The following is a 27,457-nucleotide window of genomic DNA, read 5'->3' as shown; positions in this document are numbered from 1 at the left end:
CAAAAATGTCGGATTCAAAATAGTAACTAAATGGTGCGTTTTGATTGGATACCTCATATCTACCCAGCGTCTGATTGGCTCTCCCGCCTAAAGTGTCCAGCGTCTTTTCGGGTCTGCACGTGGCGGACGACGCTGAAGTCACGCGGTAAAATAGCGGAAGAGCCGGCCAGCGCCATTTTGGTGGGAGCACGTGGTAGACGACGCTAAGCTCAAAAAAGGATATGATGCTAAAGATGCCGAAAACGGAAAGTGGAATTTTTAAGAGCGTTTTGCCTCGAGGGAAGGGGGAAACAGGAACGGACAGGATCGCTTTGTGACGTGACGCAATCCAACCCTTTTTTGTATCGAAGGATTTTTATAATTTATGACGGTGTTCTTTTTAGGACTTGGGTCTAGACAAAGAGTTTTCGAAATAAACAAATACGCTTGGTTTCTAAGATTTGCTCATGTATTACTTATTTTCTGCGGAAACAAGGTTGTAAAACAGGAACGGACAGGTTCGCTTTACGACGTGATGCAACTATTTCGTTTTAAATAAAAGTTTTTATTATTGAACGCATTCGAAAAATTTACGATTTAGAAACTTTGACCAATCCTGAAAAAATAATAGAAAAAAAAATTTGTTGCGGAGAACGTGTGAGGATTAAAGAAAAATAGAAAAATGTAGAAGTTACAAAAAAATGTTTATTACTACAAATTCTTCTTTATAGGAAAAAATACAATTTTGTCGCTTATAAAGTAAGGCTGTAGATAAATTGTTAAACAATAATGTTATAAAATTTACAATCCGCGATTCGACAAAATGATACGACAGATTTCGGTAAAGCGCAGCAAACAAAGTTCTGCCATTACTATATTAAAATACGTATCGAGGAAAGTTAAATCGGATATTTGTGTTTGTACATTAAGTTCGATGTCGAAGTAATTTCCTCTGAGAGTTAATTTTACAATATCCTCATCTATATAACCTTTAGGAAGATTTAACTCTATTTCCTTAATAAGATAACGCGCGCAATTGTTAACATTATCGGCCACTGATTTTAAATGTAATAAATGTGCATCGATACATTTCGCAATATTTTTCAGCCCGAGAAATGTAGGCTTCTGCATCACAATTGCCACAGCGTAAGTTTTTCGTTTCTTCGTCGGTGGACAATTTTCCTCGCCTGTTCGTTGATTCGTCCTGGCAGAAGTATCTTCCTCGTTTTCTTTGTACGCCAGCAATATGGATCTTGCTCCGTAGGCCGAAGTAAAATTGACGGAGATATTGTTAATGGAGATAGAATTCGGCTTCAATTTGCTTTCTCCATTTAAATATTCGCTCACGGGTCCCATGTTCTCTTGAAACTGCTGCCACGATTTCTCGTCGAAATAAACGCCGTCCGCACAGTTGCCGGTTAATTTGACCATCGGCACGAAAACTCCCTCGGATGTTGCTTGCAAACCCACGTGAATTCTCTTCGTATGGGAGCTGTTGAGTCCATATGTTGTCGATAGCAGCATATGTAATTGCTCGTTTCTTCCCTCGAAGTTACGTCCTTTATCGGGAATCCCTTTATCAGGAATATCGCGAGTGAACATCCGCTTCTCAGAATTATTAGCGTCTTCTGTGTGACTAGCCATTGTTCTTATTTCTTCGTAATATCGGCTGACACACACACACACACTAATCGAAAAGTCAGATGAGAGAGATATACTTTTTCACTGGCGAACTTGTCGCTTCGAACGTTGGGACTCGAATGATTCTGGCTTCGTAACGTTAATCAAAACGTTAACTTTGTTTGCAACGTTCTAGAAAAATTAGTGTGCGCGCGCAGATAAAAAATTAGAAAACTTTAGATTTTTCTAGACTTTTCTAGATTTTTTAGTTTTAATTATAAATTTTAAAATATAGGTAGTTTATAGGGAGTTAAGAGAATTTGTTAATAAAGTGAACGGTTAAAAATTTTATACGAAAAGCGTAATGGATACAAAATTTTTAAATTTTAAATAAAAATATTTCTAAAAAATAAAAGAACAACAAAAATCTATTCGAGCTCTTTTTATCTTTTAAATCATTTAATAAAGAATTCTTTGAATGTCCTTAGATAAAATAATATAATTTTGCGAACAATAGACGGAAAAGGGTTTATGGCATAGGATAACCTTTCTCCGAAAACTTCTTCCGCCTGAAAGGGAGGGTGGAGAGAAAGTGAGCGGGAAAGATTCGAAGTTGTTAACCAGGACCTTAGACAATTTTTGTCACGCCATTATTCTAGAAATTTTTGGCTTTTTACACACTGGAAGCAATAAATCAATAAATTTCTCAGTTGCGATAATAAAGCCGTCTAGTTACATGTTGGAATAAAGCATTACTAGAAAGTTTTAATAAGGAATTCTTTGTAAGGCCTTAAATAAAAGAATATGGTTTTGTGAACAAGACGGAAAAGGGTTTATGGCAAAAAAAAATAACTTTTCTCCGAAAACCTTTCACCCTTCTGCCGGTAATGTAGAGTGGGAACAAAATGGGCGGGAAAGCCTCGAATTTGGTAACCAATGAGATAGCTAGAAAATTTTTGTCACGCCATTATTCTAGAAGTTTTTGAAAATATTTTCAACTATAAATAGTCTGTAATACTATATCTGAGTGTTAGTCTTTACTTGTCCGGTCGTATACTGGAGTCGTCTTGCAACGCTCTTATAGTTAGTCAGTCAAGTGAAGTGTCGCAAAAATGTTTCTCCGCGCAATTTTGATCGATTTTTTTAAAGTGAGTTGCAATTTAAGCAATCGCTTAAATGAGCAACGTAAGTTTATAGAAGCAGTGTCAAACGACGAAGAGGCGAATTACCGTCTTTTCTTACGTTTCGCGGATAAGTGCTCCAGTACCCTGTTATCCGTTATGGATGAACTGGGTTACTGTAAGAAAAATCAAAGATTGTTGAACATCATTTCTAACATATTATCTTTGCGCGAGGGTTTTGATCACGAAGAAGAAGACGCAGGAAGAGGGCATATTGCGAGATTCATGCGTCGTAACGGCGGAATAGGTAAGTGTTAGTAATAAAAATTGCACTTTAAAATTTTAATATAACGGAGTTTATCATTAAAATTTAAATTAATTTAATAGTAGAGAACCGTATTGCCGCTGTCCAACCGGTCCGACGAGGACAGAGACGTCGAGCGGAAGAAAACATTGCCGAGGAGGCAGTACCAGCACGTAAGTTAGAAATAATAAAATTAATTAAACATTAAAAAACATATTATAAATATTAAATTTTATAGGAAGAGCTAGAATCGAGGCACCACCACCCGCAGACAACATCCCCGTCATCGATTTATCTTCCGGTAAGAGACTATAATAATAATATCGCGTAAAAGCTAACACTTGCAATATTTGTATAATAAAACAAATATAATTTATACTGTTTTAGATGACGATGAAGAAGAAGAGGAGGTGGAAGAAGAAGAAGAAGAAGCAGTTCAAGAAGCGGAGGTGAGAATTGTGGGCTCACCCGATTCGGTCATATTCATTACGCCGCGTGGTAAGTTTTTAAAAAATAAGTTAAGATAAAAATTTAGCAGCGAATAAAAGAAATAACGAAATGTTACATTTTACCAGGAAGGGAAGTAGAAGAAGAAGAAGAACAAGGATCGGGAACTGATGATGATGTTTCGACGGTCGATGGGGTGATCGACCGAATATTGATGGAAGACGACGACGACGACGACGACGAAGACGACGACGACGAGGAGGAAGAGGAAGAGGAAGAGGAAGAGGAAGAGGAAGAGGAAGAGGAAGAAGCAGAACACGAACAACAAGAAGTTCGAAACGCAGAAGAGTCGCAGGAGGTGATGAACGAGGCGGAGGAGGAGGAGGAGGAGGAGAGTGATGATAATATCAATAATATTAACCAAGATATTATTAGTGAAACCGATGACGATGACGACGACGACGACGACGACGAGAGATACGCACCCAGGAATTATGAAGGTAATAATATTTGTCTATTATAATTTTAATTCCGTAATTTTTTTCGTTTTAATCACACAAGTAATTATTTTTGATTAGATGTTTCTTACTCGCCGGTTCGATCCTTGTCTCCGGAAAATTAGTAAGAGACAAACATTAAAAAAAAAGAACGTCGACCTACGTCAGTGATAAAAGCAACTAAAGGTGAGTTACCTTAGTATGCTCTATCGCGGTCGTGAAAAAAATTTTAAATCTTTAAATGTAATATAAATCGATATTATACGATACTAAGTTTTTTTATTTTTTAGTACAGTCGGGTGGAGGTGGTGCGGATCGTCCTACCGCTGCTGTTGTTCCGAACACTGATGACAATGATGATGATGATGATGATACGCAAACGCAGAGTGCTAGCGAGGAGGAGGAGGAAGAAGAAGGGGGAATACTGTTACTGCCGACGCTGACGGATCTCAATCGCAGAGAGACGATGAGGTGGAGGAGGAGGAAAATACCCTCGTGGAGAGGGAACAGGAGGAACATCAGGAGCACGCACGTCAGCATGATCACCATCAGCAGCAGCAGCAGCAGCAGCAGCAGCAGCAGCAGCAGCAGCAGCAGCAACAACATTACCAGGTCGGACAATTTAATTATATAGATTTAGTGGCAGAAAACGCGCGACAATTTAGAAATTTCCGAATACTCGGTAGGGAGGCTAGTTTTAGAATACGTCCGATACCCGAAGACGAGGATACCGTGCGTTGGTTAGAAAACGCGTTCCGCGAGATTCACGCGTACGCGTTACGTTCGACTGGTCCGGGAGATTACGTCGGCTTATCGTTCGAGTCGGCGGAACTAACGCACGGTTCGGCGGGGCTATCGTTTCGCCCAGCACGAGATTTAACACCCGAGAATATATGGGATCTCGTGAGTTCGATCGCGCAAAGTAACGGGGGAATTGATATCGCGCAAAATTTTGACGTGCGCGTTTTCAACGTTGCGATGCCGGTAGGTCGTGGGGGTGCGACAAACAGGATAACAGCCATCACTAAGCGGTCAATTTTAGATCTCGGTAATCGAGATAATTTGTGCCTACCTCGTTCCCTCGTGTTGGCACGAATTTATCGCGAGCGCGGAAATCTACGTACGGGAGTGTTGCACGACAAGTGGAATACCGTAAGATGCCGGACTTCCGCGCTTCAGCGTGAATTAGCGTTGGAGCTGGTGAGGAACGCCGGTGTTACGATACCCGAAGACGGGTGCGGAATTCCGGAGATTACACGTTTTCAACATTTTCTCGCAAAAGAAAATATAGCAATAATCGTATATAATTCCAACAATTTTGGTAGAGGCGAGAATCCTTTGTACGACGGTGCCAAATTACTCGCCTCGTTAGAACGCGAGCCTACGTGCCGTTTAGATATCATGTTTTACGAGCGTTCGCGCCATTACAATCCGATTTTAAATTTGAATGCCGCCGCCGGTACTCAAAAAGAATTTTGCGTGTCGTGCAACACTGCGTATCGTAAAGACAGAGGACATCGCTGTTCGAAAAAATGTCCGCGCTGTTACGCTACACCCTCGTGCGAGAATCCCGAAGTAGAAATTGTCAAGTGCGCGGCGTGTAATCGTGCGTTTTTCGAAAACTCGTGTTTCGAACGTCATCTCGCGCAAAAATCTTACGACGGTAAATCGTTCGCGAGCGTCTGCAGTTCCGTGAAGATTTGCGATAATTGCGGGCGATTCAAGAGAGGTTCGCGACACGAATGCGGCGTTTCGTATTGCAAGACGTGTTGTTCGTTGCAGTCCGCTAATCATTTATGTTTTATGCGGCCTCTTCGACGTAATGCCGACGTAAACGACGACCCGGGCGAGGGTACGAGTACTACGCTGGCACGGGAAAAGGCATCGCTTGGAAACGGAAATGACGGGGTGAATGCAACGAACAAGCGTAATAACAAAAAAGAACGCGTTGCATTCGTGTTCTATGATTTCGAAACGCGTCAAGAAAAGACGCTCGTAGGTACGGACAACGTCAAAGTTCACGTACCGACTCTCTGCGTCGCGCAACAGATTTGCGAAGCGTGCGCCGCGATAGACAACATGTCGGAGCGATGCCGTTGGTGTGGAGTGCGCGAGTTTGTATTTCGGCGCAATCCTGTAAAAGAGTTCGTCGATTTTGTAACGCAAACGACAAAATGTAAAAAAAAAATTATTTGCATCGCGCAGAATGCGAAAGCGTTCGATGCGCAATTTATTCTAAAGTATTTAGTCGAAAATACGGAAAAGACTGAAGAGCCACAAGTAATTTTAAACGGAACAAAAATTGTCGTGATGACGGTCGGACATACAAAATTTATCGATAGCTTAAATTATATGCCTATGAAATTATCCGAATTACCTAAAGCTTTCGGGCTGCAGGATACATTGGATAAAGGTATTTTTCCACATTTGTTTAACACCCGCAAAAATCAAAATTATATCGGTCCGATACCCGACACACGATATTGTTCTCCCGAGCAAATGAAACCGAAAGAACGCGAACACTTTCTTTCGTGGCACGCGGAGATGACGCGTAACAACTTTATTTTTAATTTTCAAAGTAAAATTATTAAATATTGCCGTAACGACGTGGATATTCTTCGACGCGCGTGCATGGCTTTCAGAAAATTTTTTTTGGAATGCGGGAACGTGTGTCCGTTCGAAGAATGCACGACTATCGCTTCCACGTGTATGAGTTTTTCGCAAAAACTTTCTGCGCAAGGAAGAAATAGGAATCATTCCGACGGGAGGATACAGATTCGCCGATAATCACTCGCGTAAAGCTCTACAGTGGCTGGTGTGGATGGAGCACGAGCTCGGACATCCCATAATTCACGCAGGGCGAGGGCGCGAGCATAAAATCGACGGCACGCGCGTTGACGGATACTACGAGACGCCGACTAATGACGACGACGACGACAACGAGACGCGACGTTACGTACTACAATTTCACGGTTGCTTTTGGCACGGATGTCCCACAAGTTTTCAAGTAAATCGCGATAGAAAGCCTTCGACCACGAATCGCGAGGACACAATCGACGCGCGCTACGAACGAACACTCGCGATGACATGTCGTCTCCGAAGGAGGGGGTACCTCGTGACGGAGATGTGGGAGTGCGATTTCGACCGTGAGTTACGAGAAAATCAGGCGATGAAAGATTATGTAGAAAATCACCCATTATTGAAACACGCACCTCTCGATCCTCGCGACGAATTTTACGGAGGACGCACGGGAAACATCGCCACCCGAAGCGAAATTCGGGGTACGGAGAAAATACGTTACGTGGACGTATGCTCTCTGTATCCCTACGTATTGAAAACCGGTGCTTTTCCAATCGGTCACCCCGATATTTTTATCGGTGAAAAATGCCGAGCGATAATCGGAAATGCACCGAATTATAATTTTGATTCGATCGAAAGACTCATCCGATGCCGAGTACTTCCACCGCGTGATCTTTTTCATCCGGTACTCCCATATCGCGTACGCGGAAAATTATTGTTCGCGTTATGTCGTAGCTGTTGTGAAACGTTCTCCCAGGCCGCGTGCACTCACGATAACCCCGCCGATCGTGAATTCGAGGGTACTTAGGTATCCGTCGAATTGCGCAAAGCCGTCGAGAAGGGATATCGCGTGACAAATGTGAGTGAAATATGGCAATATAAAGTTGCGCGATATGACCCCGGTACTCGGCAGGGTGGTTTGTTCGCCGAATACATAAATACATTTTTGAAATTAAAACAAGAAGCTAGTGGGTGGCCGAGCGATTGTCATGACGACGAGGCGAAAAAACGATACCTGCGAGAATACGCGGAAACCGAGGGTGTTGTTCTCGATAAGGACAACATCGTGTGGAATCCTGGCCTGCGCTCGGTCGCGAAACTCTGTTTAAATTCTTTCTGGAGAAAATTCGGCCAACGAACCAATCTGCCTCAGACCGAGGTCGTGAAATCTTGTTTGCGTTTCATGACTTTGCTCACGAGTCCCGAGCACGAGATAATCGACATATTACCCGTCAACGACGAGGTAATATATGCTTCGTAGCGGCTACGAGAAGAGGCCATCGTGGCTTCTCCATTGACAAATGTCGTGATCGCGGCGTACACGACGGCACAAGCGCGCTTAAAATTATACGAATATTTAGAAGCATTAGATAGACGCGTTTTATACTACGTTACCGACTCTTGTATATATGTAAGTACAAGCGATCCGAATGAGTACGAACCGCGTACCGGCAACTTCCTCGGCGACATGACGGACGAACTCGAGAGCTACGGCAACGGCAGCTATATCGAGAAGTTCGTGTCGGGCGGGCCAAAATTCTACGCTTATATTGTTCGTACACCGGACGGACGTACTGTAGAGTCGTGTAAAGTAAAAGGTATTACTTTAAATTATAGGAATTCTATAGCTGTAAATTTCAATAGTATTAAAAACTTAATAATACAAAAAGAGAGAGAGAGAGAGAGGGTAGAGAAGAGGAAGAGGGAAGAACATCGTCGGCGGCGGGAACGGTGATAAATCTACGTTTTAGTGCAATTTGCCGCACCGCGTTTCATGAAATTGTAACTCGCGAAGAAACGAAAACGTGCGCACCGGTATTGGTAAAACGTAGATTTATCAATAATTGTTATTCACTTCCGTACGGTTACGTGGAGTGAATAACTTTTTCTCCTTCTTCTTTATTTTTAAGTTAGGCTAACACGTTTTCTGCCACTTTAGGGTAACAAAAAAAAATGTTCTTGTATTATATTGTAAATAATTTTTTAATTTTGTAAAAATAGATGTAAGTGCGTAAAAGGATTTTTGTACATATGTAACTAAAAAAATATAATGTAGTAATATGTAAATATATTGTGTGTGTGTGTGTGTGTGTGTGTGTGTGTGTGTGTGTGTGTGTGTGTGTGTGCGTGTGCGTGTGCGTGTGCGTGTGCGTGTGCGTGTGTGTGTGCGTGTGCGTGTGCGTGTGCGTGTGCGTGTGCGTGTGCGTGTGCGTGTGCGTGTGCGTGTGCGTGTGCGTGTGCGTGTGCGTGTGCGTGTGTGTGTGTGTGTGTGTGTGCGTGTGCGTGTGCGTGTGCGTGTGCGTGTGCGTGTGTGTGTGTGTGTGTGTGTGTGTGATTAAATATAAAATTTCTTGAAATTTGTGATTTTTTTCCTCAGAAAATCTTTGAAAAAATAAAATATTTTCACATTTAAAAGGTAAATAGTTGCTGTATCATATTTATATATTCGTCCCCTCCCTTTCCCTCCGCGCTTATTGTTCGAGAAGTCGAACATGGGCCGCGCGCGCCTGACAAATGCGCGCCCGGCCAACACGCGCTTATCAGATTGCGCGGCTCGCCGCGGCGCGTCGCCGGCTCACGTACAATTACTCGCGTTTAAAGTACGTTCGAGTAGCAATTTAAGGCGAAGCCGCGCAAGGACCAACATCAAATCCTACCGCTATACTCGGCGATCTCGCCTTGAGGAAGCGTTGAGAGACTCGAATTATATCTTTTGCCGCGTCGAGTGAGACTCTGTCTCCTCCGCGCAGTACTCATTGAGCGTCGAGAGACTTCTCCTCCGCTCATTGCACTCCTGTGGAGCCATCGTGGAGACAGTGGCCCCCTCCAAGCCCGACGCCCCTTCCGGGCCCGGCACAGTGGAAGTGGAGGCGCGGAGTGGCCCCACTCCGACCACGGCCAGAAGGAAGAGGTGCCGAACCAGGACGCGGAGCCAGCGACGACGGAAGCGCCTCTCCCACCCGCCGGTACCTCAGGAGCGGCACACGAAGGAGGCGGAGCCCGCTAAACCGGTGTCGCAGGAGCGGCACCAAGAGCCACCGGCCCACGTGCTATCTCGTCTGGCCAACCAGCCAGTGCCGCAGGAGCGGCAGGTAACGAAACGGGAGCTGGACAAGGGACAGGCGATACGTCCGTGGAAGCTCATTCCCTTGGAGCTCCCGGAGGTGCGCCGCACCAGGCCAGCCGGACTGACGCTCCCGAAACGGGATTGCCGCATTTCTCGGCCACCGGCTCTCCACTTGATCCGCGTTAAGGAGACACGGACCACAGCGTGCCAGACGGTGCTCAGGAGAGCTTTTCTGGCTCCGGCATCGCCAGTGGACCGACCGGATCAACCGACGGACAAGCCACCGCGCACCCCGGGCTCTAAAATCGACCGTAACAACAACTCGGTCCCCTCTGAGCCCCTTGCAAAGAAGACCATCCGCCAAATTAACTTTCAACCGTGCATTAGCACTTACATTTTTTGATTAGGCGCCTACAAGGCGCCGCCTAAGACCACGCAAACACAATGTACATAAACTAGACAGAATATATTGTTATTTGTTACCAAATCTTGTCACGCTGACTCACCGCCACCGTCCTGATCCCTATTGCGACCCCACGATATCAAACACTTATTTTTTCTCTCTCACTTCTCCGCTCGGAGCATCGCGTACAAGCTCGTCGATCGCGATGCTCTCGCTGCGGAATCATAATAAGCTAAGACGGGTGAATAAGCTTATGTCCACCGCGGCGCGCGAATCAGCTGATCAACGTCCGCGGTGATGTTCGCTCGCGCGAGCGTTAGCGGAGGTACGCTGGTGCGCGCGTTCGGGCCGCCGCCGCCGCGCGTCGCGGCGCTCCGCCGCCGTCACAAGGCGCGGAATTTCGCGCCCAGGGACGGACCAGGAAGGCAACGACGAGATCTCCAAGGGTCGTATTCAATCGCGTTTCCGCATTCTGATTACCTCCTTTTGTTGTTATGCCATGTAATACGCGCGGCACCTCACCCACACCACGGCAAACCTTCGAGGGAGTACTTGGCGAAAAAAATCAAGGACGATCGATAACCAAGGAGAGGTGGCAAACACGGAAGCAGCAGAAATCGCGGGCTGGCGAGAGCAACGCGGCAGGCGGGCGGCAAGTGCGGCAGCGACGGACGAGGCCGCCGACAGCGGGGCCCCAAACGCTTGGGTAAACACCCGGCTTCAGCAAATGATCTCCATCATAAGACACCGACCCACGGGGTGGCTGACCACCGCCCCAAGGTCAAACCGGAGGCACACCGGCACGAGCGAAGTTCCGTCCGCCGCTAAGGGCAAAAATTTGAGGAGTCGTACGCTGCCGAGGGACCGTTGCCCGCCCCCGAAGGACCTCGTATCGACAGCACTGCGCCGGGACACCGCGGGCTTGCAAGCTCGCGCCCGATTGGCTCGCGCGCCCCTCAGGAAGGGGTACCGTATCGATTCCGCAATCGAGCAAGTTTAGCGTTTCACTCTCTGGTCATCCGTCGGCGAGATAATACGTTTTGCTAAGATACGCGATAGCCACCCCGAGTCGGGCATTTCGATCTTTATCTGACGGATCGAGGATCGTTGGTGGAAGGTGACGGCGAGGAGCCCCGGAGGAAACGTATCACCGGTGAGGTTGCCCGTAAATCGCGAAAAGTAAAACCACGACACCGCCTTCCGGTGCACGCTCTCGCTCGGGATAACGCATGTTAAGATCGAGTGTAATTTCGCGATCGATAACAAGAGCGAAGGGCCTCGGGATGGTATCGTGGCCGCGGAACCGTGGTGCAAGCGTTATGGCGAATCCCTGGAGGTCGCGGTCGGCGTTAATAAGTTAGATATCGCGAGCATATTGCGTTGTTCTCGCGACCTTGGTGTACGGCCGCATACGGGCCGGTACGTCGTAAATTGCGTTACCGTTTCTTCGCGTCGGGAAATTCTTGTGTTCGAGCGTCGGGGTTAGCGTGTCGATGCGTGTTCGGATTTCGTTATTACGGGTCGATCGCGTAAGGTTTGCTCTTGCGTTGAGAACTTTGGGTCCGGTATTATTTGCGTTACGTCCTATGGCGTCCCTGCTCGCGATCACCTCGAATTTGGCGTTGGGATGTCGACGGCATTGTTAATGGCGGCCGAAAATCGTTCCCGCCGATTGATTACTTATGTTAGACTTGTACTCGCGTTAAGAAATTACCGGCGTTCCCACGTTTCGTGCGTTCAAATGTTACTTGCGTAGTTCTTCATGGCGTTCCGTGGTTATTAGCGATATCGCGACTCTAGTATTTCGCGTTGACCGGTATTCCGCATTATGGGAGAACCGCATTAATCCATTATTTTGCCTTAGTTATCGTATTCTTTGCCTGGTTAAATGACTCGGCGCCTCCCCGTTGCGCTCGAGCAGAATCACTCGCGTCGGGTTAAGATATCGTGGCGACAGAGTTTCCGGTTCCGGACGTGGTTTTCACGCAATCCAAGCGTGACGTACCATTATTTCGCGACATTTTACGTTGAACCTCACTCTTATTAGTGATATTAAGTGTAGTATTCTTGCGTATTATAACTTTCGACTCGAATTATTAATTGTTTGAGAATAGCGCCTTCAGCGTGTTTATTAGAAACTTAATTAATACTCCGTGGGTGTCTCGCGTCCGCTTTAATATTATTTCTGTTAGATGAATCCAGACACCCCGCCACCGGCTATTCTTGATTTATTTATGGAATGTATCTTGTGTTTGATCAAAGCCGGATAGATAAACGTTGTTATATCCTCGACAACCAGTACTCAATAAATGTTATTTTCTTTGTTATCTGACTGAGTATAAAATTAACGTGTCACCCCGCCGAATCTCGCGCCGCCCTTCATTAACCCCGCCCGTGATTAGGTCAAGCTAGCCGATTCCACGCATCTCCCCACTTCGTTTTGCGTCTCGTTTAGATTTTCGCGATTTCGTGGACGCGAAGTTACGCGTCTGGCGCCCAACATTCGGAACATTTCGTGGAGTATCGGAGGTGCGAGGAAATCACTGGAGAGGCCAACCATCCCGCTCTCCTAAATCCTTTTGATCCGGCCCACGTCCCGGAGCGGTTCGGGAGTGCAAAAAGTCGTGACAATATATATTAGAGAAATATAGCTCACTTTTACCAGAGCTTCGACTCGTTCGATTCACTCGCCTCAGACTTCCTTGCTCCCGACCGTTTCGAAACACGGCTAATTCACTGCAAATCCAAGTGTGTTATTTTAACTAAAGCTCTTCTTACACATTTCTTGTCGTTTTAAATGATATTTAACACAATTGAACATATTAACACGATTAAACGTGTTGATTTAACACGCAACAAAACGTAAAACAAGCTTCAGTCAAATGTGTCATTTTTAAACGCTTATGCGTGTAGAAATAACACACTTGGATTTACAGTGTATGATAAAACGGCTTGAAATTACAATTAATTACAAAGTATTCTATACATATATAATCATTAGTCTATATACTCTATATAAATAAAAAATGATACAGTTACTATAGTTGTCTCTACGCTATTAAATATCAAAAAATAAAATTTAAACCAATACCTTCAATTAAATAACATTTTGTTCTTTTTAATTACCACGTGTGTCAAAATTTATTATTTTAACACAAAAAATATTATTTTAACTCCATTGATTAGTCAAATTAATAATTAAATTAACATTGTTTTAGTTAAATTAACGATATATTGAGTAGCAGTAGCGACTTATAAAAATAGTTAAAAATAGCTTAAATTGAGTAATTTGACACTACGAATTTATTTCTTACTTCGCGTGGCCATAATACTAGAAGCGAGTTCACCCCGGCGAAACTGGAAACGATCAGTCAGATTACGTGATCGGAGGCACTATTGGCCATGTACCAACCCCGCGGCCGACCGACCGGTTGCTCGCCGATCCGCTCCGCGATCGCGTATGCACATACTCGTTCTCTCGGTCGGACCTACTACCGGTAATCACGCTGGCCACGGCGGCCTAGCTCCCGTCCGCGTTGCAAACAGTGGCAAGACTACTACTTTTTGTAAATAGTGGCAGAAAGGAACGCAAAAATAGTGGCGAATCCGTGTTAGAATCCGAAGATTCAAGTGGCCTGAAAACGACGCTGGTGCAAACACTGTCGTATTGTATCGAAGAAGTCAAGTTATCTCAGGCCCTTGATTCTCTGCACGAGTCTTTTTGGGCCTAGAGTCAGAGTCATTTACTGGTCTGGTGATGCAAATATGTAGCCTCTCCCAGTCAAGTCATGCATGCGCCCACCGCCCACCTCCCAGTGGTCTCGCTGGACTGCTGCAATAAGGCTGTTCCGATTCAGTACGGCTCAGTCGCAAGATCTGATGTCGGCTAGCCAGCGCGTTTTGCAGTAACCAAGTGACGTCAATGACGGTCTGACTGCGCCTCTAAAGGCCTATCTACATAAGACGCAGAACGCAAGTCGCAAGACACATGCACAGTCTACATGTCAATCTAACAAAAAGGTTAGGTTGACATGTAGACTGTGTGTGTGCTTGCAACTCGCGTTCTGCGTCTTAAGTAGATAGACGTCTTATAAGTTAACGGAACAAAGTGAGCAGAATCGATTCTAATTAATATTTTTATTTGTTGCTCATTTGTTGCTAAAAAGTTGCCAAAGAAAAAAATTTGTTGCTCTGTAAGTTTTCTTAAAAAACAATGTTCCGCTAGAAGAAGATTAAGTTAGCGTGATCATATACATATAATAACGAAATTACACATAACAATAACGTAAGAATTTGTTGCTAATTTGTTGCTCACAAAATAAGTGTAAACAATAGCGGAAAACCTCAGCGTGCGGAGTTATAAAAGTAAAGTATCAGAAAAAAATTTGTTGCTCATTTAAATTTGGTACTGGCGTATTGTCTGAATTTGTTGCTCTCAAAATATCCGAGTTTCGAATTTGTTGCTTGCAAACTAAGTATAAACAATAACGGAAAAACACAGCGTGCAGCTAGTTACAAGAGTAAAGTATTAGAAAAAAATTTGCTGTTTGTTTAAATTTGGTACTGGCGTATTGTCTGAATTTGTTGCTCTTGAAATATTCGAGTTCCGAAGTTGTTGCTTGCAAAATAAGTATAAACAATGGCAGAAAACCTCAGCGTGCAACTAGTTACAAGAGTAAAGTATTAGAAAAAAATTTGTTGCTTATTTAAATTTGGTACTGGCGTATTGTCTGAATTTGTTGCTCTTGAAATATCCGAGTTTCAATTTTGTTGCTTGCAAAATAAGTATAAACAATAGCGGAAAACCTCAGCGTGCAACTAGTTACAAGAGTAAAGTATTAGAAAAAAATTTGTTGCTCGTTTGGTACTGTTTGGACCTATTGTCTGAATTTGTTGCTCTCGAAATATTCAAGTGTTGAATTTATTGCTTGTTGTAAAAAGAATTTGCTCGCTGTATTAAAAACTGGATCTCTAACACAGTCTTTTTATACGGCAGATTTGATAGTCAAAAATAGGAAAGAAAAATATACACTTTTAGCTGTGATAGATTATAAAGGACCACATCATACTCGAAGATCAAGTCAACAACTAAGACATTTCACAACATTATGTCTTCGTCCAAATAAGACATGGATGCTGTATGATGACTTAACAGAAAAAGAACAAAGAAAACCTGATACTTATAAAACAGATCCTCAGTTACTAATATATGTATTGAATAAACATGAAACATAAATTCTAATAACTTTTTATTCCACATACACCATAGACACATACATAATTTCGTTTATACGTTTTACTCTAACAATAAGGATACAAAACTGATTTTTTGTAACTGCATGCTAACAACTCTGCTGTTATTTACATTTATTTTGCAAGCAATAAATTCAGAACTTGGATATATCCAGAGCAACCAATACGTCAGTACCAAATTTAAACGAGCAAAAAATGTTTTTCTAATACTTTACTCTTGTAACTAGTTGCACGCTGAGTTTTTCCGCTATTGTTTATACTTATTTTGCAAGCAACAAATTCGGAACTCGGATATTTCGAGAGCAACAAATTCAGACAATACGCCAGTACCAATTTAAACGAGCAACAAATGTTTTTCTAATACTTTACTCTTGTAACTAGTTGCACGCTGAGTTTTTCCGCTATTGTTTATACTTATTTTGCAAGCAACAAATTCGGAACTCGGATATTTCGAGAGCAACAAATTCAGACAATACGCCAGTACCAATTTAAACGAGCAACAAATGTTTTCCAATACTTTACTCTTGTAACTAGTTGCACGCTGAGTTTTTCCGCTATTGTTTATACTTATTTGCAAGCAACAAATTCGGAACTCGGATATTTCGAGAGCAACAAATTCAGACAATACGCCAGTACCAAATTTAAACGAGCAACAAATTTTTTTCTAATACTTTACTCTTGTAACTTGCTGCACGCTTAGTTTTTCCGCTATTGTTTATACTTATTTTGCAAGCAACAAATTCGGAACTCGGATATTTTGAGAGCAACAAATTTAGACAATACGCCAGTACCAAACTTAAACAAGCAACAAATTTTTTCTGATACTTTACTTTTATAACTCCGCACGTTGAGGTTTTCCGCTGTTATTTACACTTATTTTGCGAGCAACAAATTAGCAATAAATTAGCAACAAATTCTTACGTTATTGTTATGTGTAATTTCGTTATTATATGTATATTGTCACGCTAACTTAATCTTCTTTTAGCGGAACATTGTTTTTTAAGAAAACTTACAGAGCAACAAATTTTTTACTTTAGCAACTTTTTAGCAACAAATAAGCAACAAATAAAAATATTAATTAGAATCGATTCTGCTCACTTTGTTCCGCTAACTTATAAGACGTTGTAGATAGGCCCTAAGAGCCTGTAGTGATACGGGTCCAAGTATCGCTGGTGAGTTGTGGAACCAAGGAAGGGCACGGTTATCTGGAAAGCTCTCGGCTGTCAATCCGTTTGCTCCCCACAACACGCAGTAAATATAAAGAAGTTAAGAATGAATCTTCACGCCCGGGTTCTCGGATAGTCCAGGCACTGCACGCACGATGCGAGATTGATGACTCGGTTAGTGCGGAGACACCCACTGACTGCGCAGATGGCTCCTCGAGAGTAGGCGCTAGTTATCAAGTATAGAAACGATTACGCCTCTTGACGCACGAGACTCATGCCACGAGTAGCCTTGGCCCCAATAGCCTTCTTCTTCTTCGTAAATTTTATGGCACCTAATCCTCCTCAAAATCACATAACGGCTAAGAACAAGTCGAATATAATAAATACAGACTCGAAAAATTCAATCCAAACTCGGCGCTGATTGCATCAGCAATCTTCAAAAATTAATCAGGACAAAGCACGTCCGAACATGTCCACGGTCTCGACGAGACTTGCCCCCAGTAGCCATGTCAAATTAAAATAGAAATAAATAGTAATTAGTTATTTCGTGAATGGATATCCATATGTGTCAAACGCAGTGCACAGGCACTGCGTTTCAAGCATGCCCGGCGCCGGGGATCGACTCGCAACGGTGGCGGGATTCGCTGTAAGACGCGTAAATAAGTGGACGAAAAGTTCGTGAGACGCCGGCGAAAGACACCAAATAGAAAAGAGAGCGTTAGAAGATTAGAGGGTAAGTAAATAACAATTCTCAATGCTGACGAGCGAAACGAGAGAAATACCAGCTAATAAGAACGTTTAATATATACAGTTAGAAGAGGATAGAAGAAGGCAAATTTCTGCCTTTTTGGAGAAGATAGAGATAATGTATAATATAAAAGTAGAGATTCCCAGCTAATAAGAACGTTCGAGAAACGCTGTTAGAGGTTAGAAGGAGACAAACTCTTTTTGCCTCTTGATAGAAGTAGAGAAAGATGAAATTAAAAGAGAATATGTACAATAGAAAGAGATAGAAAAATGCCGCTTGGTGGCAAGTCGGCGACGTGTGCGTGCAAGTCCGAGCGTGAACGGCGAGAGTCATTGTTTTTGGCGCGCGGAAGTCCGATCGTGAACGGCGAGTCATTATTTTTGGCGCGCGGAAGTCCGATCGTAGACGGCGAGAATCATTGTTTTTGGCGCGAGGAACTTGTTGCTGGGCGCGCACAACCACATAATCGATTTCAACTAACAATATGGCATCGGTGCTAGATGGCTAGATTACGATACATGTAAATGTATGCGTATGCTAGATGGCTAGATTACGATATATGTATAAACATGATATGCGTATGTATAAAACTCTATATGACTCGATATGAGTTTATTTTTTTTTTTGAAATCGGTGTGTATCGGGTTGGTGATCGAACATGACTTGCTGTGCGGTGTAGCTTGATTACTGTTCAGGGAAGCCGCGTAAATCTGTATGGGCCCCGTGCGTGTGCGTGATCAACCCGAGCTCCCATAGATCTTTTCAGCAGTGCTGGGGATCGCAACGGACAGTGGTGTGCGCGTACGGATAGTCCTGCAGAGGCGCGTGGTTTTTCTCGCTTTGGGGTTATTGTGAATTGCAGTGCGTTCTATATAACCTCATAAGCATTTAATTCTTATCGCTGAAAGAAATTTGGTGATAGAAATTAAATTATTATATGTCAATAAGAATGTTGGTTTATCTTGTCAAAAGAGGAATGCTAATGTTCAATTGATATTTAAATCCCGATATAGATGGAAAAAAAGACAGAGAATCTTCCGGTGGAGGAAGAAGGCCAGGACGCGCTGGTCGACTACGACAGCAACACCAGTATAATTACGGTAATAGAAAGAGAAAGAGATAGCGAGAAGACAATAAGAAAAAATAAAGAAGAAAAAGATAAAAAGGAGGAGACGGAAACAAGAGGTGCAATCCTGAAAAAGAACATGCCTAAAGTCAGAGAAAATATAGATGTGACCAAAGCATGGGAAGAGAACCGTCCAGTCCTGCCAATTGGAACCAAAATTTTGTATGAAAAGCAAGAAAAACTGGTCGCAAAAATGGACAAAGCGATGCAAATGCTGGACAAAATAATGACGAAGGTCACCGGGATGATGGAGAATATGGTGGAAATTTCCCATCTAAACTTAGAAAAAGAAAAGGTTAAACTTAGAAGTTTAAAGGTAAATAATAAGAATACGCAAAATTCAGTACAAAATGATATAACAACGGTTAAAGAATTAGAAGTAGAGTCTAGAAAGAGAAAATTAGATGAAACAAGAGTTTGTTCCGCCGGAAAAAATAGAAGTTTAGAGACAATTAAAAGCGCTATAGAATTAGAACTAAACAGTCAAAGGTTGCATATTAGAAGAGAATATAAGCTGACGCAAAAATCCAACTTTAATCTTTGGATGGACTATTTGAAATCTGAGTTAATGAATAACGACTTGTTAGATGTAATAGATTCAAACATTGAAAGTCCAAAAAATCTTTCCGAATTAAAAGTTGCTAAGAGAAAATGTCTAGTTAGAGATATAATAATCAATCATTTAGATAAAAATTATCATAAAAGGATCTTACATGAAAAAGATCAAAAAGAAATTTTAAAGAAACTAAGAGGATATAAAAAGAGTGAAATAAATGTTATTCATGCATCGGTACAAGCTAGACTTTATCAAATTAAAATGAGAAAAAATGAAAAAGTAAGTGATTTTTGCGCACGCTTTGATTCAATAATTAGAGAATATGAATCATGTGAAAATGCGGTACCTCTTACAGAACAAGAAATTAGATCTGCATTTTATCAGGCTGTATTAATTAATGTACCAGAGCTGAGAAATGTACATTTGATTAGAAGACAATCGAGTCTTAAAGAAATGACAATAGATGAAATAAAGTCTTTTATGATACAGTTAGAAGCAGAGAAGAAAAGCGAGAAGTTAGAGAAATCAGAGGTTAGAGTGCAGAGGGCTACCGCAGAAGAGCACAAGGAAGTAAAGTGCTACAGATGCAACAAATTGGGCCACATGGCAAAGGACTGCCCACTAGCAGGATCAGATGCTTGGTTCTGCTATTACTGCCAGGAGATTAGAGGACACAAGGGTGACAGCTGTCCTAATGCCGGTGCTCAGGCAAACAAATTTAGAGGAAAGAGGTATTTAAATAAAACCGTTAATAAACATATAAACAAAAAGGGTAGATTTGCGCAAAAAGGCACAAAAAGAGTAGACAACAAAGGAAAAATAACCAAGATACAACCAGCTAAGAAACCTAACCTATACCAACAAAAACAGCAAAAGAAGAAAAATCAGAAGAAGGTAAATTACGCATGATTAAATTAATAGAAGATAGAAAAAATTCGAAAGAATTAATCAATTTCATTGTAGATTCGGGTGCAACAGATCACATCGTGAATAAAAATATAATTGTCAAATTTTGAAAAATGTAATAATAGAGTTATTAAATGCGCGAATAAGAATGAGCTTGCAGACATTTTAATAGATGGTATATGATCTGAAAGAGACATATGCACCGGTTTCAAGATGGTCTTTGGTTAGATCCATATTGGCAATAATAAACAAGTATAATTTATATACCTGCCAACTAGATGTGAAAACTGCATTCCTGAATGGAACCATAGAAGAAGAAATATATATGGAAATTCCAGACGGAGTAGAAGTGGATGAAAACACTAAGAAGACTAAGGTGTGTAAATTAAATAGAGCTTTGTATGGATTAAAGATAAGTCCAAAAAAGATGGAATAAGAGATTTTCAGAAGAGGCTAAAAAACTTGGATTAGAGAATGATCGGTAATTATGCAGTATAGGGGAGGCACCTCCGATGACCTTGACCTTGATATATGTTGTCAAGGTCACCCTCCTGAGTGACCTTCAGAAGGTTTTAGCCGTCGCTCGTTTTTTATTAAAAAGTTATTAACAAAAAAAAGTTTGGCGACCTCACCGATTTCAATGACCTTGATATATGTTGTCAAGGTCATGACCCCGAGTGACCTTCAGAAGGTTTTAGCCGTCGCTCGCTATTCGTTAAAAAGTTATTAACAAAAAAAGTTTGGAAAATATAGCATATATAGGTGCATATATAGGTTAGGTTGACGCGCTTTAAACACTTAAATACTTTTAAAGCGCGTCACTAACCTACATAGGTACGATTTACTGCTTTAAATGTTGTGTTTTGGTAAAGCAGCGATTTTTTCGCAAAATAAAGTATTCTCTGCTTTAACAAAAAAATTTCAATTTATCAACAATTTACTGCTTTAAATGTTGTGTTTTGGTAAAGCAGCGACTTTCTCGCGAAATAAAGTATTCTCTGCTTTAAAGAAAAACGTAATATTAGTCGTTTATGCATCTCAGTACCTAAAATAACTGCTATATTTTCGAAACTTTTTTTGTTTATAATTTTTTAATAAAAAACGAGCGACGGCTAAAACCTTCTGAAGGTCACTCAGGAGGGTGACCTTGACAACATATGTCAAGGTCAAGGTCATCGGAGGTGCTTCCCCTATACTGCATAATTACCGAATGATCTACATGAGCCATGCCTGTTCACGTGGAGAAAAGAAGGCAAAATAGTAATCATATTACTTTATGTAGATGACATGTTAGTTGCAAGCAATGATCTGAAGAAATTAGAGGAAATCATAGAAAAGTTGAGTAAAATCTTTGAGACAAAGAATCTTGGAGAACCCAAGAATTTTCTGGGAATAACAATAGAACGAAACAAAGACGAAAGATATATGAATATTCATCAGATGCAATATACTGAGAGCGTACTGGAAAAGTTCCATATGAATGAATGCAAGCCTCAGAGTACTCCTATGGTAACCAGAAGGATGAGCAACAAAAACAAAACGAGTAAATTAGAAGAAAAAAAAACACTGGAAAGGAAATTATAAGAGTACTTTATAGAGAAGCAATAGGAAGCTTGATGTATCTGGCGAATGCCACACGACCTGATATAGCTTTTGCAGTGGATTATTTAGCAAGGAAACAATTAGAGCCTGCAGCAGTTGACTGGTATTCGCCATACCGAGCAGGTCTCTCACTTTGAGATATTAAAGATTGCCGAATTTGAAGACGGATCGTCAAGCTCCTTCTGATCTAACTGTTACATCGCCTTGTTTTTTGAAGTCTCCGGTCTTACTTCCGAAAGACTTCCGGTTCCGGAGAGAACGAGAGTGACAGGTGTGAAAGCGAGTGAGAGCAAAAGGGTCTAGTAGAGAGTGACGAGGGAGGCTGAGGAAGGAGAGGGTGATAGAGCGAGGAGGTGTGGAGGTGAGAGAGTGAGGAGGTAAGAAGGGAAACAGAGGAGGGGCAGGTAAGAGGAGATAAAGGGAGGTAAAGCGGCTAGGCACTGAGAAGGTGTAAGCACGAACGTTAGCTGAGCTAGAGGGGCGCACGGCAGGTGAGCCGAGCCGAGAGCGGCAGCACGAGGCAGAGCGTGAACAATAGCGAAGAGAGAGGGGCGACTCAACACAGGATCCGGGACGCGGACAGCAGCGCGAGGCAGGGCATAGAGTAGGTGGTGGAGCTAGAGGGGGAAGTGAGCCGAGTTAGGAGGAGATGAGTGAAGGGGAGAGAAAACGGGAGGGAGGGAAAGAGTGCGATAGGTAAGGTTAAGGAAAAGGAGAAAGTTAGGAGGGGGAGCACGGGAAATTTAGAAGAGTTATGGAAAAGGAAGAGGGAGGAAATGGACAGGAGCGGGGGTGAGGAAAAGGAGGAGATTTTTAAGAGAAGTAATATGACGGCAAGATCTCCTAAAAAAGACTCGGAGTTAGGTGTGAAGGAGTTGGGAGAAAGAATGGGAGAAATGATGGAGGAATTTAGGGCAGTAAGAGAAGAGCTAAGGGAGGGTTTCAGGGAGCAGGGTAGGGAGATGAGAAAAGAGATAGAGGACCTGAGAAGGGAGTTTAGGGAGCGAGAGAAGAGATGGAAAGAGGAGAGGGAAGAGACAAATAAGCAGAAGGAGAAAATGGAAGAAAGAATAAGAAAATTGGAGGAAAAAATGGAAGAGAGAAAGGAGGGGAAGAGGGAGGAGGAAGGAAACGGTAGAGGGGAGGCGGGGGAGAAAATAAGAGAACTGGAGAGAAGGCTGGAAAGGAAAGAAAAGGAGGAGAGAAGAAGAAACATTGTAATAAGAGGGCTGGAAGTAAAAGAAGGAGGGAGGAGAGAAAATGCAGAAAAGTTACTAGAAGGAATAGGAGCGAAAGTAAAGGCAATAGAGGTGAAGAGAATAGGAGGTGATGCAGAAAAAGGAAGGGAAATGGTGCTGTTGAAATTGGAGAACGAAGAACAGAAATGGGAGGTTATGGAAAAAAAGAGGAGCCTAGTGGGGAGAAAGGAAAGAATTACGGAGGACCTATCGTGGGAGGAAAGAAGAATGAATTGGAGGTTGAGAGAGATAGCGAAAGGGGAGGAAAGAGAAGGTAGGAGGGCATGGATTAAGGCAGGCAGAATAAGGCTGGAAAATACTTGGTGGAGATGGGATATGGAAGAGGAGGTGTTAAAGGACGAAAGGGGAAGGAGAAGAAAGGAGAGCAGAGGAGGGAAGGAAGGGAAAGAAGGTAAAGGAGGAGAGGGAGAGGTAGGAACGGAGACGGGGGAATAAGAGGAGAAGAGGATAGAGGGGGTGAGATAGAGAAGGACAACACGAAAGTCAGAAGAGAAGAAGAGGGGGAAAGTAAGTTAGTTTGGAGGATAGTATTCTGGAACGTAGCGGGGTTGGAAAATAAAGATAAGGATTTTTGGGAAGGGCTGAAGAAAGAAGATGTGTTAGTCATGTCAGAGACCTGGATAGGAGAAAAGGGCTGGGAAAGAATAAGGGGGAGATTTCCAAAAGGGTACGAATGGGGGGTGCAAATGGCGAAGAAAAGAATAAAAAAGGAAGAGCAATAGGAGGGATGATAATGGGAATAAGAAAAGGATTAAAAGAAAAGGGAACGACAATAGAAGTAGATAGAGAGGGTTGGATTGCGGGAAAGGTCAGAACAGGTGGTGAGAACTGGAGTATTATAGGGGTGTATGCAAAGAAAGAGGGGATGGAGGAAAACGTACAGGAGTTAGGAGATAGAATGGAAAAGAAAGAAGAAGGAAGGTATACGATAATTGGGGGAGATTTTAATGCGAGGACTGGGCAAGAAGGTGGGAGGATAGAGGAAGAGGAGGGAGGAGGATTGGGAGAAGGAAGAAGGTCGAAGGACAAGAAAGTGGACAGAGAGGGGAGGCTGTTGGTAAATAGCTTAGAGGAGAGAGGATGGGAGATATTCAATGGAAATGTAAGAGGAGACGAGGAGGGGGAGTTTACGTTCACGGGGGGAAGAGGTAGTACGGTGATTGATTACATAATAGGGGAAGGAGAAGTAAGAGAGAAGATAGTGAGCATGGTAGTGGGGGAGAGAGTAGACTCGGACCATCACCCATTGGAAGTAGTAGTAAGAGGGGGGGAAGAGGAGGAAGGCAGGAGAGGAGGGTGGAAGAAAAGAAGCAGGGGGGTGTGGAACGAGGAAGGAACAAAGAGGTTTATAGAAAAAATAGGAGAGGTGGAAGTAAAAGAAGTAGAGTTGAATAAGGAATGGGAAGAAATGGAAATAAGAATAACAGAGGCAATAAAAGGGGTAGAGGAGGAGCTCGGAAATAAGAAAGGGAAGGTGGGATGGTGGGATGAGGAATGTCGAGAAGCGAAGAAAGAGGCAAGGAGAAAATTAAGGGACTGGAGGAAGAAAAGAGGAGAGGCCAGTGCGTATAAGGAAAGGAGGAAAGAATTTAAGGAGATATGTAAGAGAAAGAAGGAAGAGGAGAACCAGAGATGGGAGAGAAAAGTGGAGGGAGCAAGGAGGGAAGCGGAGGTATGGGAGATAGTGAATAGGGAGAGAAGGAAAAGGAGGGGAATAGAGGAAGGGATAGAGGAGGAAGAATGGAAAGAGCACTTTATGAAGTTATTAGGAGGAGTAGAGGGGAGGGTGAGGATGGGGAAGGAAGGAGAGAGGGAAGAAAAGGAAGGAGAGGAGGAAGAGGAGATAAGTCTAGAGGAAATGAGGAGAGTTATAAAGAAGCTAAAGGACGGAAAGGCAATGGGAAAGGATGAGATTCCAGGAGAGGCATGGAAGCGAGGAGGGAAGGGGTTGGAGGTTTGGACATGGAAATTTATCAATAAGATATGGAAGGGGGGAGGATGGCCGGAAATTTGGAAGGAAGGTATAATTGCGCCAATCATAAAGAAAGGGGAAGGAAAGAAGGCAGAGGAATATAGAGGGGTGACAATAATGCCCTCTTTGTATAAGGTGTACACGGCTATTCTGGCGGAGAGGATAAGGGAGGAGATAGAGGGAAAGAGAATGGTACCACACAACCAGACAGGTTTTAGAAGGGGAATGGGAACGATAGACAACATTTACGTGTTGAACTACATGGTGAACAGAAGGTTAGAGAAGAAAGGGGGAAAACTGATAGCATGTTTTGTGGACCTGAAGGCGGCGTTCGATTCGGTGGATAGAGGAATACTAATAAAAGCTATGAGAGAAAGGGGAATAAGGGAAGGACTGGTGAGAAGGACGGAAGAGATGCTAAGAGAGACGAAGAGTAGGGTAAGAGGAGGAAACGAATTGGGAGAAGTATTCTGGACGGGGAGGGGAGTAAGGCAGGGATGCCCTTTGAGCCCGATTCTGTTCAATGTGTTGCTAGCAGACCTGGAGGAGGAAATGGATAGAGTTAAATGGGGAGGGATAATGCTAGGAGGCAAGAGGGTGTATACTCTGGCCTACGCGGATGATATCGTGCTAATTGCAGAGGATGAGGACCAAATGAGGAGTCTGATAGAAAGACTAGAGGGTTACCTGGGCAGGAAGAGATTGGAATTGAACGTGGGGAAAACAAAAATAATGAGGTTTAGGAAAGGAGGAGGGAGGGACAGTAAGAGAAAATGGAGATGGGAAGGAAAAGAGTTGGAAGAGGTGAGGGAATTTCGGTATTTGGGATACGTGTTTCAAAGAAATGGAGGGCAGGAAGCACAAATAAGGGAAAGGATAAAAAAGGCGGCCGCAGTGATGGGAAAAGTCTGGGGGATAGGGAAGAGGAGATTCGGGAAAGACTGGGGAAAAAGACTGTGGCTGTTCGATAGACTGGTGTGGACGGTGTTGAGTTATGGAGCGGAAATATGGGGATGGAGAGAAAGGGAAGGAATAGAAAGAATGGAAGAAAGATACATTAGATGGGTATTGGGAGCGGACGGGAGAACACCGTGGTATCTAGTGAGGGAGGAGTTGCAAAGGGAGAAATTAAGAGGGAGAGCAGGAATGAGGGCATGGAGATTTGAGAAAAAGTTAGAGGAAGGTGGAGGAAGTGAACTGGCGAGGTCTGCCTGGGAAGAGTTGAAGGAAAGAGAGATGGAAGGGAAAGCAGGTTCAGATTGGGAAAGAGAGAGAGGAAAGTTCTTCGAAGACAGAGGCGTGGGGTTAAAAGAGGTGGAAAAGATAAGAGGAGATGGAGACGAATGGTTTCTTAAATTGTTTGAGGGGGATAGGGAGACGCAGAGAAAAGAGAGATGGGAGAGGATCGAGAAAGCAGAATACAATAAGTGGTATAAGTGGATAAAGGGAGAGGGTATCCCGGGATATTTGAAGAAGGGATGGGGAGAAAGTAGATGGGGAAGGGTGGCTAGATTCAGATTAGGGAACGAGGTAGGAGAGAGCAGATATTGGGAAGCGGAGGAGAAAAAGAAGTGTAGGTTGTGTGGGAATAAGGAGGAAACGTGGGAGCATGTATGGGAAGAATGTAGAAGATGGAATTCAGGAAAGGGAAGCTGGCAGGAAGCGGTAGGATGGGTTTTGGACGAGGAAGGAGGAGGAGAGGAATGGATGCTGGAATTAGAAGGGGAGAGAATGGGTGGAAAGGGGGATTTGGAGGAGCTAAAGGAGGGTAGTGGGGAAGATGGAAGGGGAGATGGGGGAGAAGGATAAGTGGGAGGGGAAGAAGAGGAATGTAGAGAAAAGGAGAAGTGAGTAATTGGTCTGTTTTAGAGCTGGCAGGATGGAGCGTGAAGGGAGAATGATAGTGGAGGCAGTGGAAGGGATTGTAGAGGAGAAGCTAAGGAAGATGCTGAGGGAAAAGAAGGAGGAAGACAGAAAAAAGGACGAGAGGATGGAGGAGCTGGAGGAGAAGGTAAGGAGGTTGGAGAGAAAGATAGAAAGGCTGGAGCAAAGGGGAGGCAAAAGGAAGAGGGAGGATAGCGAGGAGAGTATGGCGGGAAAAAAGAAATGGTGGGCAGGTGAGGGTAAAAGGAACGAGGACGATTTCAGAAAGAGGAATATAATTATAAGAGTGGAGAAAGAGAAATGGGAAGGTAAGGAGACCAACTGGGAGAAAGTGAAGGAGCTTTTCGCAGAAGGGCTGAAGGTGAAGGTGAAGGTAAGAGAGGTGATAGTGGTGGGGCAGAGAGGGATTTGGCTAACAATTTTGGTAAAGTTAGGAGACGAGGAGGAGAAGAGGCGGGTTTTGGAGGCGAGGAGAAGGGCAGGGAACTCCATAGGAGTCAAGATACACGAGGATAAGTCGGTGGAAAGGAGGGTTAGGGAGAGAGAAGAAGGGAGAAGGGAGGTGCACAAGTGCACAGGGAGATCGGCGGAGGAAGAAATCGCGAGAGGGATGGAGGAGAAGCTTCTCTTGAGCCCAGAGGAGGAGAAGGAGGAGGGACGAGAGAGGAAGCAGGCCAAATAGGGAGGAGTAGATCGGAAGGATGGAGGTAGAAGGAAGGAAGGAAGATTTGACGGCAGAAGCGGAGGT

At 43.4% G+C, this 27,457-nt stretch overlaps 5 protein-coding genes and 1 pseudogene across 6 annotated transcripts; 5 read left to right on the top strand and 1 right to left on the bottom strand.

Moving 5' to 3' along the window:
• Positions 1 to 780: 780 nt before the first annotated feature.
• On the bottom strand, positions 781 to 1,625 carry LOC143896420 (uncharacterized). The gene has a single exon (XM_077404309.1). The coding sequence runs from the start codon at positions 1,621 to 1,623 to the stop codon at positions 781 to 783; it is 843 nt and encodes a 280-aa protein (XP_077260435.1). The 5' UTR covers positions 1,624 to 1,625.
• Positions 1,626 to 1,629: 4 nt separating this feature from the next.
• On the top strand, positions 1,630 to 4,149 carry LOC143896419 (uncharacterized). The gene is made up of 6 exons (XM_077404308.1): positions 1,630 to 3,027; positions 3,108 to 3,197; positions 3,263 to 3,325; positions 3,412 to 3,522; positions 3,600 to 3,971; positions 4,050 to 4,149. Exons 1-6 carry the CDS (start codon positions 2,712 to 2,714, stop codon positions 4,091 to 4,093), a joined length of 996 nt encoding a protein of 331 aa, XP_077260434.1. The 5' UTR covers positions 1,630 to 2,711; the 3' UTR covers positions 4,094 to 4,149.
• A 2,640-nt stretch (positions 4,150 to 6,789) lies between these two features.
• LOC143896417 (uncharacterized) lies at positions 6,790 to 8,502 on the top strand (annotated as a pseudogene).
• A 9,286-nt stretch (positions 8,503 to 17,788) lies between these two features.
• Positions 17,789 to 20,206, top strand: LOC143896412 (uncharacterized). Its single transcript, XM_077404296.1, has one exon. The coding sequence runs from the start codon at positions 18,418 to 18,420 to the stop codon at positions 19,993 to 19,995; it is 1,578 nt and encodes a 525-aa protein (XP_077260422.1). The 5' UTR covers positions 17,789 to 18,417; the 3' UTR covers positions 19,996 to 20,206.
• Positions 20,207 to 21,712: 1,506 nt separating this feature from the next.
• On the top strand, positions 21,713 to 27,417 carry LOC143896413 (uncharacterized). Of its 2 annotated transcripts, none has more exons than XM_077404298.1 (2): positions 21,713 to 21,955; positions 26,695 to 27,417. In XM_077404298.1, the coding sequence occupies exon 2, from the start codon at positions 26,705 to 26,707 to the stop codon at positions 27,389 to 27,391; it is 687 nt and encodes a 228-aa protein (XP_077260424.1). In that variant the 5' UTR covers positions 21,713 to 21,955; positions 26,695 to 26,704; the 3' UTR covers positions 27,392 to 27,417. The 2 variants fall into 2 exon arrangements, with proteins under 2 accessions (XP_077260424.1, XP_077260423.1); XM_077404297.1 differs by having other exon boundaries at positions 21,713 to 21,971.
• On the top strand, positions 23,527 to 27,314 carry LOC143896411 (uncharacterized). Its single transcript, XM_077404295.1, has one exon. It carries the CDS (start codon positions 23,527 to 23,529, stop codon positions 26,632 to 26,634), a length of 3,108 nt encoding a protein of 1,035 aa, XP_077260421.1. The 3' UTR covers positions 26,635 to 27,314.
• Positions 27,418 to 27,457: the final 40 nt, after the last annotated feature.

The sequence above is a fragment of the Temnothorax americanus genome, unplaced genomic scaffold, assembly GCF_048541705.1.
Source record: "Temnothorax americanus isolate GAGA-0224 unplaced genomic scaffold, ASM4854170v1 Scaffold180, whole genome shotgun sequence".
Lineage (NCBI taxonomy): Eukaryota > Metazoa > Arthropoda > Insecta > Hymenoptera > Formicidae > Temnothorax > Temnothorax americanus.
This window is presented reverse-complemented; position numbering and strand designations above follow the sequence as displayed.

Excerpts from the sequence above, each read along its gene's own strand:
- LOC143896420 (XM_077404309.1), bottom strand. The coding sequence starts at position 1,623 with ATGGCTAGTCACACAGAAGACGCTAATAATTCTGAGAAGCGGATGTTC.
- LOC143896419 (XM_077404308.1), top strand. The coding sequence starts at position 2,712 with ATGTTTCTCCGCGCAATTTTGATCGATTTTTTTAAAGTGAGTTGCAAT. Across the intron at positions 3,028-3,107 it reads GCGTCGTAACGGCGGAATAG|TAGAGAACCGTATTGCCGCT; the intron begins GTAAGTGTTAGT and ends TTAATTTAATAG. Across the intron at positions 3,523-3,599 it reads CATATTCATTACGCCGCGTG|GAAGGGAAGTAGAAGAAGAA; the intron begins GTAAGTTTTTAA and ends ACATTTTACCAG.
- LOC143896412 (XM_077404296.1), top strand. The coding sequence starts at position 18,418 with ATGGAAAAAAAGACAGAGAATCTTCCGGTGGAGGAAGAAGGCCAGGAC.
- LOC143896411 (XM_077404295.1), top strand. The coding sequence starts at position 23,527 with ATGGGGGGTGCAAATGGCGAAGAAAAGAATAAAAAAGGAAGAGCAATA.
- LOC143896413 (XM_077404298.1), top strand. The coding sequence starts at position 26,705 with ATGGAGCGTGAAGGGAGAATGATAGTGGAGGCAGTGGAAGGGATTGTA.